Source organism: Nipponia nippon, unplaced genomic scaffold (assembly GCF_047370975.1).
Source record: "Nipponia nippon isolate SJK-2023a ecotype South Korea unplaced genomic scaffold, ASM4737097v1 scaffold_20, whole genome shotgun sequence".
NCBI lineage: Eukaryota > Metazoa > Chordata > Aves > Pelecaniformes > Threskiornithidae > Nipponia > Nipponia nippon.
This window is the reverse complement of record NW_028262337.1, coordinates 3,267,631-3,279,803: the sequence shown is the minus strand read 5'-3', so window position 1 is coordinate 3,279,803 and position 12,173 is coordinate 3,267,631. Positions and strand designations below refer to the sequence as shown.

Below are 12,173 nucleotides of genomic sequence, written 5' to 3'. Positions count from 1 at the left end.
GTAAGCTGAATTGGTCTCCATATTCAAGGGTGTGATTGATGCTTCAGGATAGCTACCGTGAGGGCTGCCAAGGGCACTCATCAGGGCACAGGATATGCTTTATGCCTTAGAGACTGGGCCTCTCCCTACCTGTGCTACCATCATGCTCACTTGGAAAAAAAAGTTCTTAATTTAAAGGACAGAGAGATTTGAATTGGTTTGTTTTCCCTTAGGAATAAATTAATAAAAATATTTCACCAAGAGAAAATCAGTAAAATTTTGCATTTGTTTGTATTTTCTGATGTACCAACAATCGACTTAATCATGTAAACGCCTTAATTCAACACTTACTTTTAAATATGTGGCTAAATTTAACCACAGAGCAGTTTCACAGCAGTTAAGATGAAAACATTAAAGAACCTTGTTGATCTAAAGAAACTGTAAAATCTAGTATACAAAAACCAAATTTGTAAAAAGGAAGTTAACAGCTTCAGCATCTCCAGATGTTTGCTAGGCTTGTATAATTAAACAATGCAGCTGAGCTGCTTAATGGATATGACAGTGTTTCTAGAGAATATAAAGAAAACTAAACATACACCATCACATTAATTACTTTTTGCTTTGTTTCACTCATTAAATAAAAAAATGTATTGTTGTTTTAACCTTTGACTCTAAATCCTAGCTGAATTTGTGTAAAATAAAATTAATCAAAGATAGCTGCAGGTAACCAATCTCTGTAATTTGACATGTTCCAGACAACCTTTTATTGTGTTTAAATACGAGAATATTTTACTTATTGCAAAGTATCCTGCATAATACAGGTGCTCCGCTATAAAATCTTCTCTCTCGCTTATAATTCAGTCATTCTAAATTTAAAATACCAGTACACAGTACTAAAACCTCCAATTGAAGTTTAATATAAAAATATCAGCACAAAACTCCTTTTTAAAGTCTGTTTATTGTGAGCAACCCAAATGCCTGTTTAATTATTATTAGTTGTATATTAATAGACTTTGCACCCCTACAGTTGCTAATTCATACCATCTCAGGTATTTTGATGAGATAAGAAATACTAAGTAAGAAAACAGTAAGTATTCAAAGGGTTAATTTGCTTAGAATAATAATAATAAATTATTTTTTTGCATCTTCTTCAGTTCAAAATCCAGCTTTGAGACTGAGGAAGGCTTCCAAATCACATCAATTAAATAAGAGTGGTCCTTTTAACCAGTAGCAGTTTGATTGCCAATGACTCGAAGAATCTCTTTATGAATGCTTGGTTCCTGTGTATTTATACTTGTATCACCCACTTGACCATCTTCATAACTAAAAAAAAGTACAGAAAATAAAATCAAATTAGTGTTTTATTAATCTACCTAAAAACATACAAAACTCTGTTTCATTCAATAATCAAGAGTGCTTATTCCATATGTTAACATGTTTCTATTAAAATGCTCTGCTGCACTTCACCGTTATATGCAGATCCTAAACTCTACAGAGTGAAGGGTGGTAAGGCTGCCGTTGTCATTGAAACCCTGAGACTAGGACCAAAAGGGGACAAGTCATAGGTGAGAGGTGAAATGCTCATGTCATAGACAGGAAGCCTTTAATGAATTCCTCAGCTTTAAAACATACAGCCAAATAGAAATGATATTTTACAATACATGGATAGACTTACTGTAACATGACGTAATACTACAGAGTGGGAAAAATCGGTAACTGTCCATTCATTTATTCTATAACAAAACATCTACTAAACCTTTGTCCCTAGCTTATCCATACATTTCCTAACAAGAGTAACTGCAGAGAAAGATAAAAAATGAAATGATACTGAAAAGAATTAGGAAGAAACATCTTTTATCTACTTCAGTTACAACTATTGGAGGGATCATGGGGAAAAAGGTCTAGAATGAACAGAAGTTGAATGTTAAAAGAAGCTTTGTACTCACACAAAGAAAAATCTTGTACACACGTGATCCGTATTGGGAACTACCCATATCTCGCCATGTTTGTGCAGATCGGATGAGGTTATCACTATCAGGGAAAGAATAAATTTCATAGTGATGAAAACATGCCTGGAAAATATTGCTTTAAAAGATTTGCTCTTATATACTTTAAATAGCCTTCTGGGAATGTGTAGTTTTCCACTGCCTGTCTGTGGTGTGGCATAGACTCTGAGTTGGCTGCTGGTACAAACAGGCAGATGAACTTGATTCTTGTTTCCAAAATATGTTACATTTTCCAGAAAACACAGATGCTTGATGTATAGGAGCCAGTTGTTAATTGGACTGAAAACCTATAAAGTATATTTATTAAAAACTGATTTTAAATGGCCATAGGGCTGTTAATCAAGTTAATCAACTAATCAGCCATTGGAACAGAGATATTTGTGTTTGATGATGGCTAAGCCAAAAATAAGACTTTAAAGAGAAAGCCTGTAACTGAGATATGACAAATTTGGGATTTGCGATACTACCAAATATTTTAAAAAATTAAGCATAGCAATTATGACTCAATGGGATCACAAAGCTTGCCAAAAATTGCTCAATGTTTAGAAAACAGCAATGTATTTGATGATAGGTTGTTTACCGGCAGAATGAGGACAACACAGGAAAGAAACCTTTTTATTGCTAGGTAGAAGCTATAACAATCTGTATCTGAAAAGATTTCCATAAACGCATTTAAACAGCATCCTTCTGGACAAGGTGTCCAGCTGTGGGATGAGCAGGTTCATGGTGCACTGGGTGAAGAACTGGCTGAAGGGCAGGGCTCAAAGGGTTGTAGTGAATGGGGCTACATCTGGCTGGCAACCGGTCACCAGCGGTGTTCCTCAGGGTTCGGTTCTAGGGCCAGTTCTCTTCAATGTATTTGTCAACAAGCTGGATGCAGGAGTTGAATGCACCATTAGCAAGTTTGCTGATGATACCAAACTGGGAGGTGCTGTTGACTCTGTTGAAGGACAGGAGGCCTTGCAGAAGGATCCAGACAGACTGGAGCATTGGGCTATGATTAATGAGATGAAATCTAACAAGTCGAAATGCCAGATTCTGTCCCTACGATGGAGTAATGCCGGGCACAGTTATAAACTGGGAAAGGAGTGGCTGGAGAGCAGCCCTGCAGAAAGGGATCTGGGGGTGCTGGTCGACAGCAGGCTCAGTATGAGCCAGCAGTGTGCCCTGGCAGCCAAGAGGGCAAACTGCATCTGGGGTGCATCAAACACAGCATAACCAGCCGGTCAAAAGACAGGATTATCCCACTGCATTCAGCATTGGTGAGGCCTCACCTTGAGTGCTGTGTGCAGGTCTGGGCCCCACAATTTAAGGAGGTTGTGAAAGTCCTTGAATGCATCCAGAGGAGGGCAACAAAGCTGGTGAAAGGGCTGGAAGGAATGGCCTGGGAGGAGCGGCTAAGGACTTTGGGCTTGTCTAGTTTGGAGATAAAGGAGGCTGACGGGCAACCTCATTGCTCTCTACAGCCTCCTGAGGAGGGGAGGTGGAGAGGGAGGTGCTGATCTCTTCTCCCTGCTACCCAGTGACAGCAAGCGTGGGAATGGTTCAAAGCTGCACCAGGGGAAGTTTAGTCTGGACACTCGGAAGCATTTCTTTACTGAGAGGGGCATCAAACACTGGAACAGGCTTCCTAGAGAGGTGGTCGATGCCCCAAGCCTGTCAAGTGTTTAAGAGGCACTGGACAGTGCTTTAACATAGCAACATGCTTTAACTTTTGGTCAGTCCTGAATTGGTCTGGCAGTTGGACTAGATGATCGTTGTAGGTCCCTTCCAACTGAAACAGTCTATTCTATTGGAACACTACCATGAATAAATGCATATTCAATTTTTATACCATTTCTTCCATGAATTTAACAAACATCTCTCTCTTGTAACTAATTTTATTTAAAATCTGTATTAACCACCTCCCCTAAACACTTCTTTTCCCAGAAAAATGAAGTGAATATGAATGATGTAAAATATATTTTACCAAATATTTAAAATCACCCTTATAAAATTGATAATTCATTAGTAAGTGTGAGGAAAGAATGGCATGGATGAAAAAGTCCTTGTGAAAGATGTCATTTTTGTTTAGAAACTTCAGGCATTAAAGTCCAAGTAAATTCTAGTAAACCCTAGATTCATTTCGTATCTTCTTCTGAAAGCTTGAGAACTAAACTTACATATTTTTTTGTTCAGATCAAATTGTGTTTTCATGTTGGCTGACATCTCCTTGATCATACTAATTATTTCACTTGAACTATCTCAAAAATATATACATTTAAAAGTAGCATATATAGCTTAAAGCTTCCATTTTAAAATAACATTTTTTCCACTGTCTGTCTTAATTTTTACTTTAAAAATTAAACAAATGCTCCAAATGAAGGGCAAACAGAGTTTAATATAATTTCTTTTTGTTTTGCCAGTGAGACTACTTACCAATTACTGGTACAATTCTTATTCAAATGTCATAATTCTTTTTTCTCAAAATCTACTGAGGTTTCATTAGTTACTAAAAGAATAGCCAAATCTTGGAAGAATGACTGTACTCATCTGCACTGGATTTTAACTTCCCAAAATTTCTGAAGCAGTCAGAGAGAACAGACTGGTTGCCAGATGAACAGTATATTTGCCTGAACAGTGAAAAATTATTTGGAAATTCAGTAGGAAAGCTGTTTTTTCTCACTTTCAGGTGTTTAATGCATTTATCATGAGCTTGCAAGAAGTCAGTGTTTCAAATAACAGCCACAACTTGGGTTATCTTGATGGCTTAGGAATATGATCACATGTGAAAGACAGACCAGATGATCAGTCACTATATGCATATATATATATAATTTAATGAAAACTCAGCATGTGTTACAGGTTTTGTTCAAAGAGGGAGATGTTCTGAACTGAAATATAAAGGTCACCTATTAAGCAAGTACTCGTACAGCTACCAGTCTTACCTAAAAACAACCAATACTGGAACTAAAAGTCTCACTGATATGCATCCAGTAACACTGTGTCCATGATTAAAACAGTTTTTCAAGGGCTTTCATCTTACCTTCACATAAGGCTATGCATTTTAAGTTACGGCTTTGCAAAAATTGTGACTGTTGTCCTTTCTTCTGTGACTGAGATGTAAAAACATGAGAAAACCTAATTAGTGCAATAAGACAAACTGAGTGAAAAAATAACAAAGGAGAGGGCTGCTATTTTCAGTGGTTTATTAATGAACAAAGATGGAAGCAGTCTTTCTAAAACATTTCTATTGTATTTCTAAATGTAACAGAATTTCTAAAAACATTTACATTATTTGTTTGGATTATTGTAGGAGGGATTTGAATTCCTTTATCCAGAAAGAAAAGTTCCTAATTATTACAGAACGAATAATATTATTAGAAATATCAGAGTGTTACTGATAAACAAACTGATAGGAGGAAAAAAAAAAAGGTGAATTTGATCACTGAGTCTTTGGCCACTACATTGATATTTTACTGACCTTCCCATTTCTGAAGGCTTCTGCTGTTACATACCAATCTCTCTCCAAAGCCAGATTATTCTGTAGTTTCTATGTGTTAACTATGGAGACAGATGTAAGAGTTCTTTCTCAAAATTTAGCCCTACACAAAAATGCTAGGAGTTTGCTTTAGATAAAGCAGAATTGTAATGGTTTAATATGTAAAAACCATGAAAAAGAAAATCTGACTTGCTATAAATGAAATGCTACTCATTTTCCAGCAATAACCACTCTCAATTATTTTTGTATCGTTCTCCTGCAAGTCTAGAACTCAGAAAGCAAGGGCTTGCTAAGGGTCATAATGCAATCTGTATTTCATTTTCATTCTCTTCCTGAACTCTTCTGCTTGGAAAAGATGGGCACAAAACCTGCAGTATACTCTATAAATTGTTACTAAAAGCAGTTGGGCTGTATTTGATGTTTGTAGTCTCTGAAGTTGTTGATTTTGTGCAATAAAATAGAACTGTTAGCTTTCACAAATGGCATATTACCTCCTTTTCACCTATGAAGTTCCCAAGCATGAAACCATAAATTTTCCAGAGATGGCTGATGTACTGTACCTGTGATGTATTACTGCCCTTACTGCCTGAAGCTGGTTCATCTTTAGCTGACACCTTCTGCTGCTTCTTGTTCATCCCTAGGAATATTAAAATCATTTAAGATACCTTGGCATATAAATACCATAATAAGCAAAGTTAAGTATGGAGAATGAAACAGGTAGCACAGTGGGAATCACAGTCCTTTGCATGGCACCCAAAAAGCTAGTTAACTTTGTCATAGAATACCTCAATTTAATCCTGCAAATTACCAGTACATCTGCATGTATTGGAAAGACCTTAGGAAAGTCAGGTTAGCATTAAGTAGGTGCAAAAGCAGACAAACATGAGCTTAAATGCCACTGAATTCAGCTCAGGAATGCTCTTAGGTGGTTGCTTAACAGAGTTTCAGGACAGCATATCTTGAATCTAACTGACTCTATTCAGGCTGAAGTAACACAGTCTGATTTACTGTGGGTGGGATAGTAAAATCATGAAAGAAAGAACTTTAGATATTTATCTTTAATACTTTATTTAGATTTATTAAGAGTCTAATTAATTTTTAGGAGTAGTTAATTTATTTAAAGTCTACCTTGGTTTATTAATTTATCTACACCTAAAAATATTAAATTACTTGTCAGCCACATTGGATCCAATTTCCACCTCAGAAATCTAAACACCTACATTTGTGCCTTAGGTGTCTTTTATATTCCTCATGTTGGTTTATCTAAAATTCCTGCATTGTATGCTACTACATACTTTCCAGTATCCTGTATTTCTTGGCAGTTTGCAAACACAGACTGAATTATAGGGAAGTTTAACTCTTTGAAGGAAGAGGGAGTGTAAGACTCCTCCGTGGTTTTTATTGGCATCAAGTATTACATACTTCATACGAACACAGGCCTTCTTTCTGGAGCAGACTGGATGGAAGGGACCAAGAAAGGCAGAGAGATGAGAAAAAACACATAGAAGCTGACGAAGTAGTGTTGTCCAAAAAGAAGGGCATTTTATTACATAATGATACTGCAACCTGTACTTTTAGTGAGTCCTAAAAAGCTTCCGTATTTATGTAATCTCTGAAAAGCTAAAACTGCATTTAGAGATTACTGATATTGAAATTCAATAAATAGTAGTAACAAATGCTGAGCTCTTAAAATAAATTGTGACATTGCCTAAAAATACTGAAAATCAGAAAGCATAACTAAAACTCTCAGAATTATCTGCATGCACACAGACACACATTCAACTATACCAGCACTTTCGTATGTGAGGAAATGGTAAATACAATATATCTAAAAGAAAAAGTCACCATGTTTTAAAATCTCTTAAGCTTCTTAATATACACATTGGTGTATCTTGTTTCTATTATGCTTCGTTTTATGATTTAACTCTTATATGGAAAACTCTGCACGACTCACTTTTGGATTTAGTAGTGGGACAAATTATGTTCCCTCGCCTTTCTCATGCTAAAACAAAACCACTGTCCTGTACTTTCTCTGTAATCCTGACATGGTGATACTTGGGAATACTCTTAAAGTTGAACATGTCTATTGATGAATATTTGTTTTGTTAGATCAGGTCATAAAAGCCCATGAATCCATAGATAATGACAGATGGACTTAGACAGATACTGACAAAAAAATCACAAACACAAAGTTGGATTTCCACTGCATAATCAAGACCTGCTCCATTACACAGAGCAGCCAGTATTAGCTACTATTTACTTCAAGTACAGCTTCAAGATACTCAGCACCTTGGAAAATGAGGACACGTATTTAATAAGGGAATTTAATTTGTCTCTTTTTTGAATAAATTAAATCTTAGACGACAAAGATAAAATTTAATACAGTGTTGCTGTATTAAACAGTGAAGCTGGTAAGAAAAGCAGTAGACTAAGATACCCCCCCTATATTTCTCCAACTTTAGAGTGATTTATAAATATCACCTGAGTAACCAAATGATATGCTTGACAATGGACTAAGGTAGATTCCACTTCCAAACATTGCACCATGGAGCTGAAAAAGAGCAGAGTGATCATTTAACATTAATTTGGTTATCTGGACAAAATAATAATGATAGGAACAGGTCGTAATATAGATAAGCATCTGCCCCACTGCACTGATATATTGCCTGGTGATAAAAAGTGTTCAAAGAAGTCTTTAAAAAAATCATGCTGCGAATATAAAACTAAAATACTGGAAATATACAACTAACAATCTGGAAACCATGACTGAATGCCCAAACATAACTTTACATCAGCTTTATATAAAAAACTGCATTTTCTGTTTTTAAATCTAACAGTACCATGGAGGATGCCTACAGAGGGTGCTTCTGTACATGGCCAAATAGACCTCAGCCTTAACAAGGCTTAGCAAGCTCAGCATGTGTCTCACATCAAAACCTTGGCAGGAAGCACAGTCTAAGCCAGCCTCTGTGAATCAACAGCAGCAACAGCTGCTTTTTTTTTTTTTTTTTAAGGTTCGAAATTAAGAGATGGTGACGACACTGGTCACATGCCATAGAAAAATTTAGTCACTAGTTCAGCCTGAATACTGGAGGAATGGGTTCAATCAAGCTTTTGCCTGAGCCAGTTCAGACATGCATATCCCACCACTGCAGGACTGCGCTTTACCTGCAAAGCTACGAGCTGTCTGAAAAGAATAGAGGAAAGGGAAGACTATTCTTCACCAATGTCACTGTTCCACGTCATGAAGCTTGGGCTAAGCAACAAAAGTGAGCACTTTTTATTAGCCCTGCAGTCATTTTCTTGTCTGGAAAGGGGAAGTATGGGTTTCACTTCTCCACCACGGACTGACTGCTTTATGTGGAAAAGCCTTTAAAGAAAACACACCAAGTAGCTGTTGGGGCACAAATGAGAACCCAGAGTATCTCCTACCTACGTAGATGTTATGACCACTGGGCTTCAGAGTCATGTTCACCCTTATTTCTTTCCTCTGACCCAATGATATTTACATTGTCTCTGCAATGTGCCAGAGCTCTCATATGAATGTGCAAATATGCTTTCACTCCTCCAGATCCTACAATGTTGTACAGGATCCTTGGTGAGTAGATATTTTTCCTGACGGGTTGGTACTGGGGTAAATAGGACAAACTGGGCTCAGGATATGCCTTAGGTGTGTGAGAGATCTAAAAATGATGAATTGTATAAAATAGGGCTTTACCGCTTCCTCCTATTCCCAGTATCTCAACCCTCAACAAAAAAATAAGCATAAACAAAGGGGTTTACTTTGGTGAATTTTGGTGTGTAAATCCTGCTTTCCTGGGGAAGTATCTTCCAAAGATACTAATAAAAACACCCAAATAACTAAGAGGAACTGCAGAGATTTCCATTTCTTTTTTTTCAGTGTCTTCTGTACCCCGATCCTTAGTCAGCACCCTGGGATCCTCCGCCAAGGTATCAAGGACTCAGGTCTGGGGAAGAGCTGTCAAAACCATGAAGCTGAAATACTCTGAGTGGCAGCTCCTGAATCCCTCTGGTATTGCCTACTTTGCTCTGCAATAGTGGTCTCCTGATGATGCAGTCTGAGAAAACAAACTGAAGTTTGCAATAGCTCCCTCCTGGCCAGTACACTCACATTTCCATTCTCAAGGAAACCAGAGGACAAGAGAAGATGCTGTAAACCCAGTTCCTGTAAATCTAGTATGCTCTTGGATCCTACAACATGGAAATTGTTTAGCTCTAAATTTTAATCCCAAAACTGCTTTTAAGCAGTACTGAGGTAAGCCTCCTGGAGGTGCTGCTCTGCAATGTAAAACTGAAACACTGATTACAGCAATGGGATTTTCTAGACATTTTAGCAGACACAATATTTCATTCTAATTGTACCAGAAAATTACGTTTTCCAGGAAACAGGAGGGTATTTGAAATCATCCCTTTTTTCCACCTATATGACTACCAGGACCACACGCCCTGAAAACTTGCCCAGGCTAGTATGTAATCAAGCACGCACAGGCTAGCTAAAGTCTGTTTAGTGTACTATTTACCTGCAGCCTCGTATTGGAAGCAACAACTAAGCCGTTCCTCAGAATGGAATGCCAATTTTCAATGTGTGAACCACTGAAAAAATGAAAAAGAAAGCATTAAAATCCACAATGTAAAATGTAAAATGAAATCAGGAATCCTTTAAAACAATAAATTCACAGCTGTAAACGTCAAATGGCAAGAACAAAAAAATAGCATTGCATTTTGATAACCTTTGATTAATATGAATATATGTACTTACTGAAATGCAAAGGTACTTCCGTAGAGATTTTTAGCAGCTCGGAAATTGGATTCTTTGGCTGGTGGACTGCTGAGAAGCAGGAACTGGTGGGGAGTGTGCATAAACTTCAGTTGCTGTAAAATATAACAGTGCACAAGTGAAAAGAAGTTGATTAACGCAAAAGCACTGTATTTCTGTAATGGTAGCTCTTAAGATACCATGCTGTTTCGCACAGTATATGACTGCATCTAAATAGGTACATAAACTAAGTTGAAATCGGTCTCATTACCATAGTTTTTACCTGAAATCAAACAGTAAAAATGTCTTTCAGTTTATGAAACATATGGAAGTTTCTGAAACAGATTTCAGCCTAATATGGCTCTAGTAAAGTAATTAAATTGAACAATTTCATCACGGTATTCCGATCAGAGCTGGCTTTGAATTACAGTTCAGATTTGAAAGGTTGCAGATTACTATGCCCTTAATCAGAGGATCGGACGCACACATACTCAGAAATTAATTTCAGCACCATCCCTCTAAAAGTCAAGAGCTATACTCTTTTTAAGGTGTACTCATATGTGGATCTCCTGGTACATTGTGTCTGTATCTAATATTCTATATGGTAGCAAAACACATAGTGAAGTTATTCTCACCCAATCTCAGACGACTGCAAGGGAGACACTTGTATTTCAGCTACTCACCTCAAACAGGCTTTTTCTAAGCATTATTCCTTTGACCTATTTTAGATATTCACAACATGATTCTATGAGTCATGACCTGAAACTGCCTGTTTCTCTCCCTTGTCTATTAATGGCACCCATGTGATTAGTCTGAATGCAGACACCTACGTTCGGCTAGGAGAATCCCACCTAAAATGCTAATATGAGCCATGAGAAATGAGAAAATAATAAAGAACCCACAGATACTTACCCTATTCACTGGTAGCTTCACTATATGTGATCTATTACTAGAAATAACCCTAAAATAAGAAACAGTTAGATGTATTAGACATGGTAATCAAACAGAACTTTCCTTCTTAAAAATGTGTTATGAATGATCACCACAAAGGACCCAGCTGCAGGTCTTTGAACCTATCAGATGGAAGTAGACCAACTCTTGACTAGAAAATGAGATCAGCGGCTGTACAAATAAGCTGGAGTCTTTCCAGTGTTTTCAGAGAGCCCAGATGAGGTCCAGAAACACCTGCAGTTGCAAACGTCAACCCTGATGTTAATTCTTAGGGTGAGCTTGTACCAAATTACACTGGTGAAGTGATTATACATTAAACTTGGTACTTTAATAATTATCATGTGAGTCAATTTTATACCATTGTAGAAGAGGATGTGCAAGCGGATCTTGTTTATCCATCTGCTTCTTTATTTCCAAGTAAGGTGCCTAGAAAAGAGTAATTACGTTCTTTATTTCTAGTTGAAATCATAAGGTTAAATTTTGTAAGTTACATTGCCCATGATTTCATCTATTAAAACGAATACAGGGGACTTATTATTAGGCTTAAATCATAGTTTTACTGACATTTAGCTTTGTACAGTTATAAATGTGTTTTGACAACAAGAATTAATATAGCAATTCTTTTCCCTGGAGTAATATAATAATCATATAATTAGCATCAAAATGAGTATATTATAACAAACATTGGTGATCTCAGGGAGAACAGCAGAAGACGTTTGGTTCTTGGATTAAGAAATTGGACTGGAACTTCACAAAATTAAGTCTCTCAACCCCAAGATAATTCACTCCATTTTTTTAACTGTTTCATGGTATAAACTGGTAAAGTAAAATACTGTATCAGCTTATAATCCCTTTGAAAACCTTTCTTGACTTCAATCACAGTGCAAAGCATCCCTTCAAAACTCTTCAGTCCAAGAATTATTTTAACTTTAAAAAAAAGCAAAATGGTGGTTATTTTTCTTTTTTTAAAACATTGTAT

General features: G+C 36.7%; 1 protein-coding gene across 1 annotated transcript in view; it reads right to left on the bottom strand.

Annotated features, from left to right (window-relative positions):
* Positions 1-251: 251 nt before the first annotated feature.
* Positions 252-12,173, bottom strand: part of PARP8 (poly(ADP-ribose) polymerase family member 8) — a 117,624-nt gene continuing 105,702 nt past the window's right edge. Inside the window, exons 18-26 of the mRNA XM_087759785.1 lie at positions 11,553-11,620; positions 11,156-11,204; positions 10,247-10,359; positions 10,008-10,080; positions 7,948-8,017; positions 6,027-6,103; positions 5,011-5,080; positions 1,926-2,010; positions 252-1,302 (exon numbers count right to left, since the gene is read on the bottom strand). Coding sequence (XP_087615911.1) covers positions 1,200-1,302; positions 1,926-2,010; positions 5,011-5,080; positions 6,027-6,103; positions 7,948-8,017; positions 10,008-10,080; positions 10,247-10,359; positions 11,156-11,204; positions 11,553-11,620 — 708 coding nt within the window. The 3' untranslated portion in view covers positions 252-1,199. The remainder of the gene's footprint in view (positions 1,303-1,925; positions 2,011-5,010; positions 5,081-6,026; positions 6,104-7,947; positions 8,018-10,007; positions 10,081-10,246; positions 10,360-11,155; positions 11,205-11,552; positions 11,621-12,173) is intronic.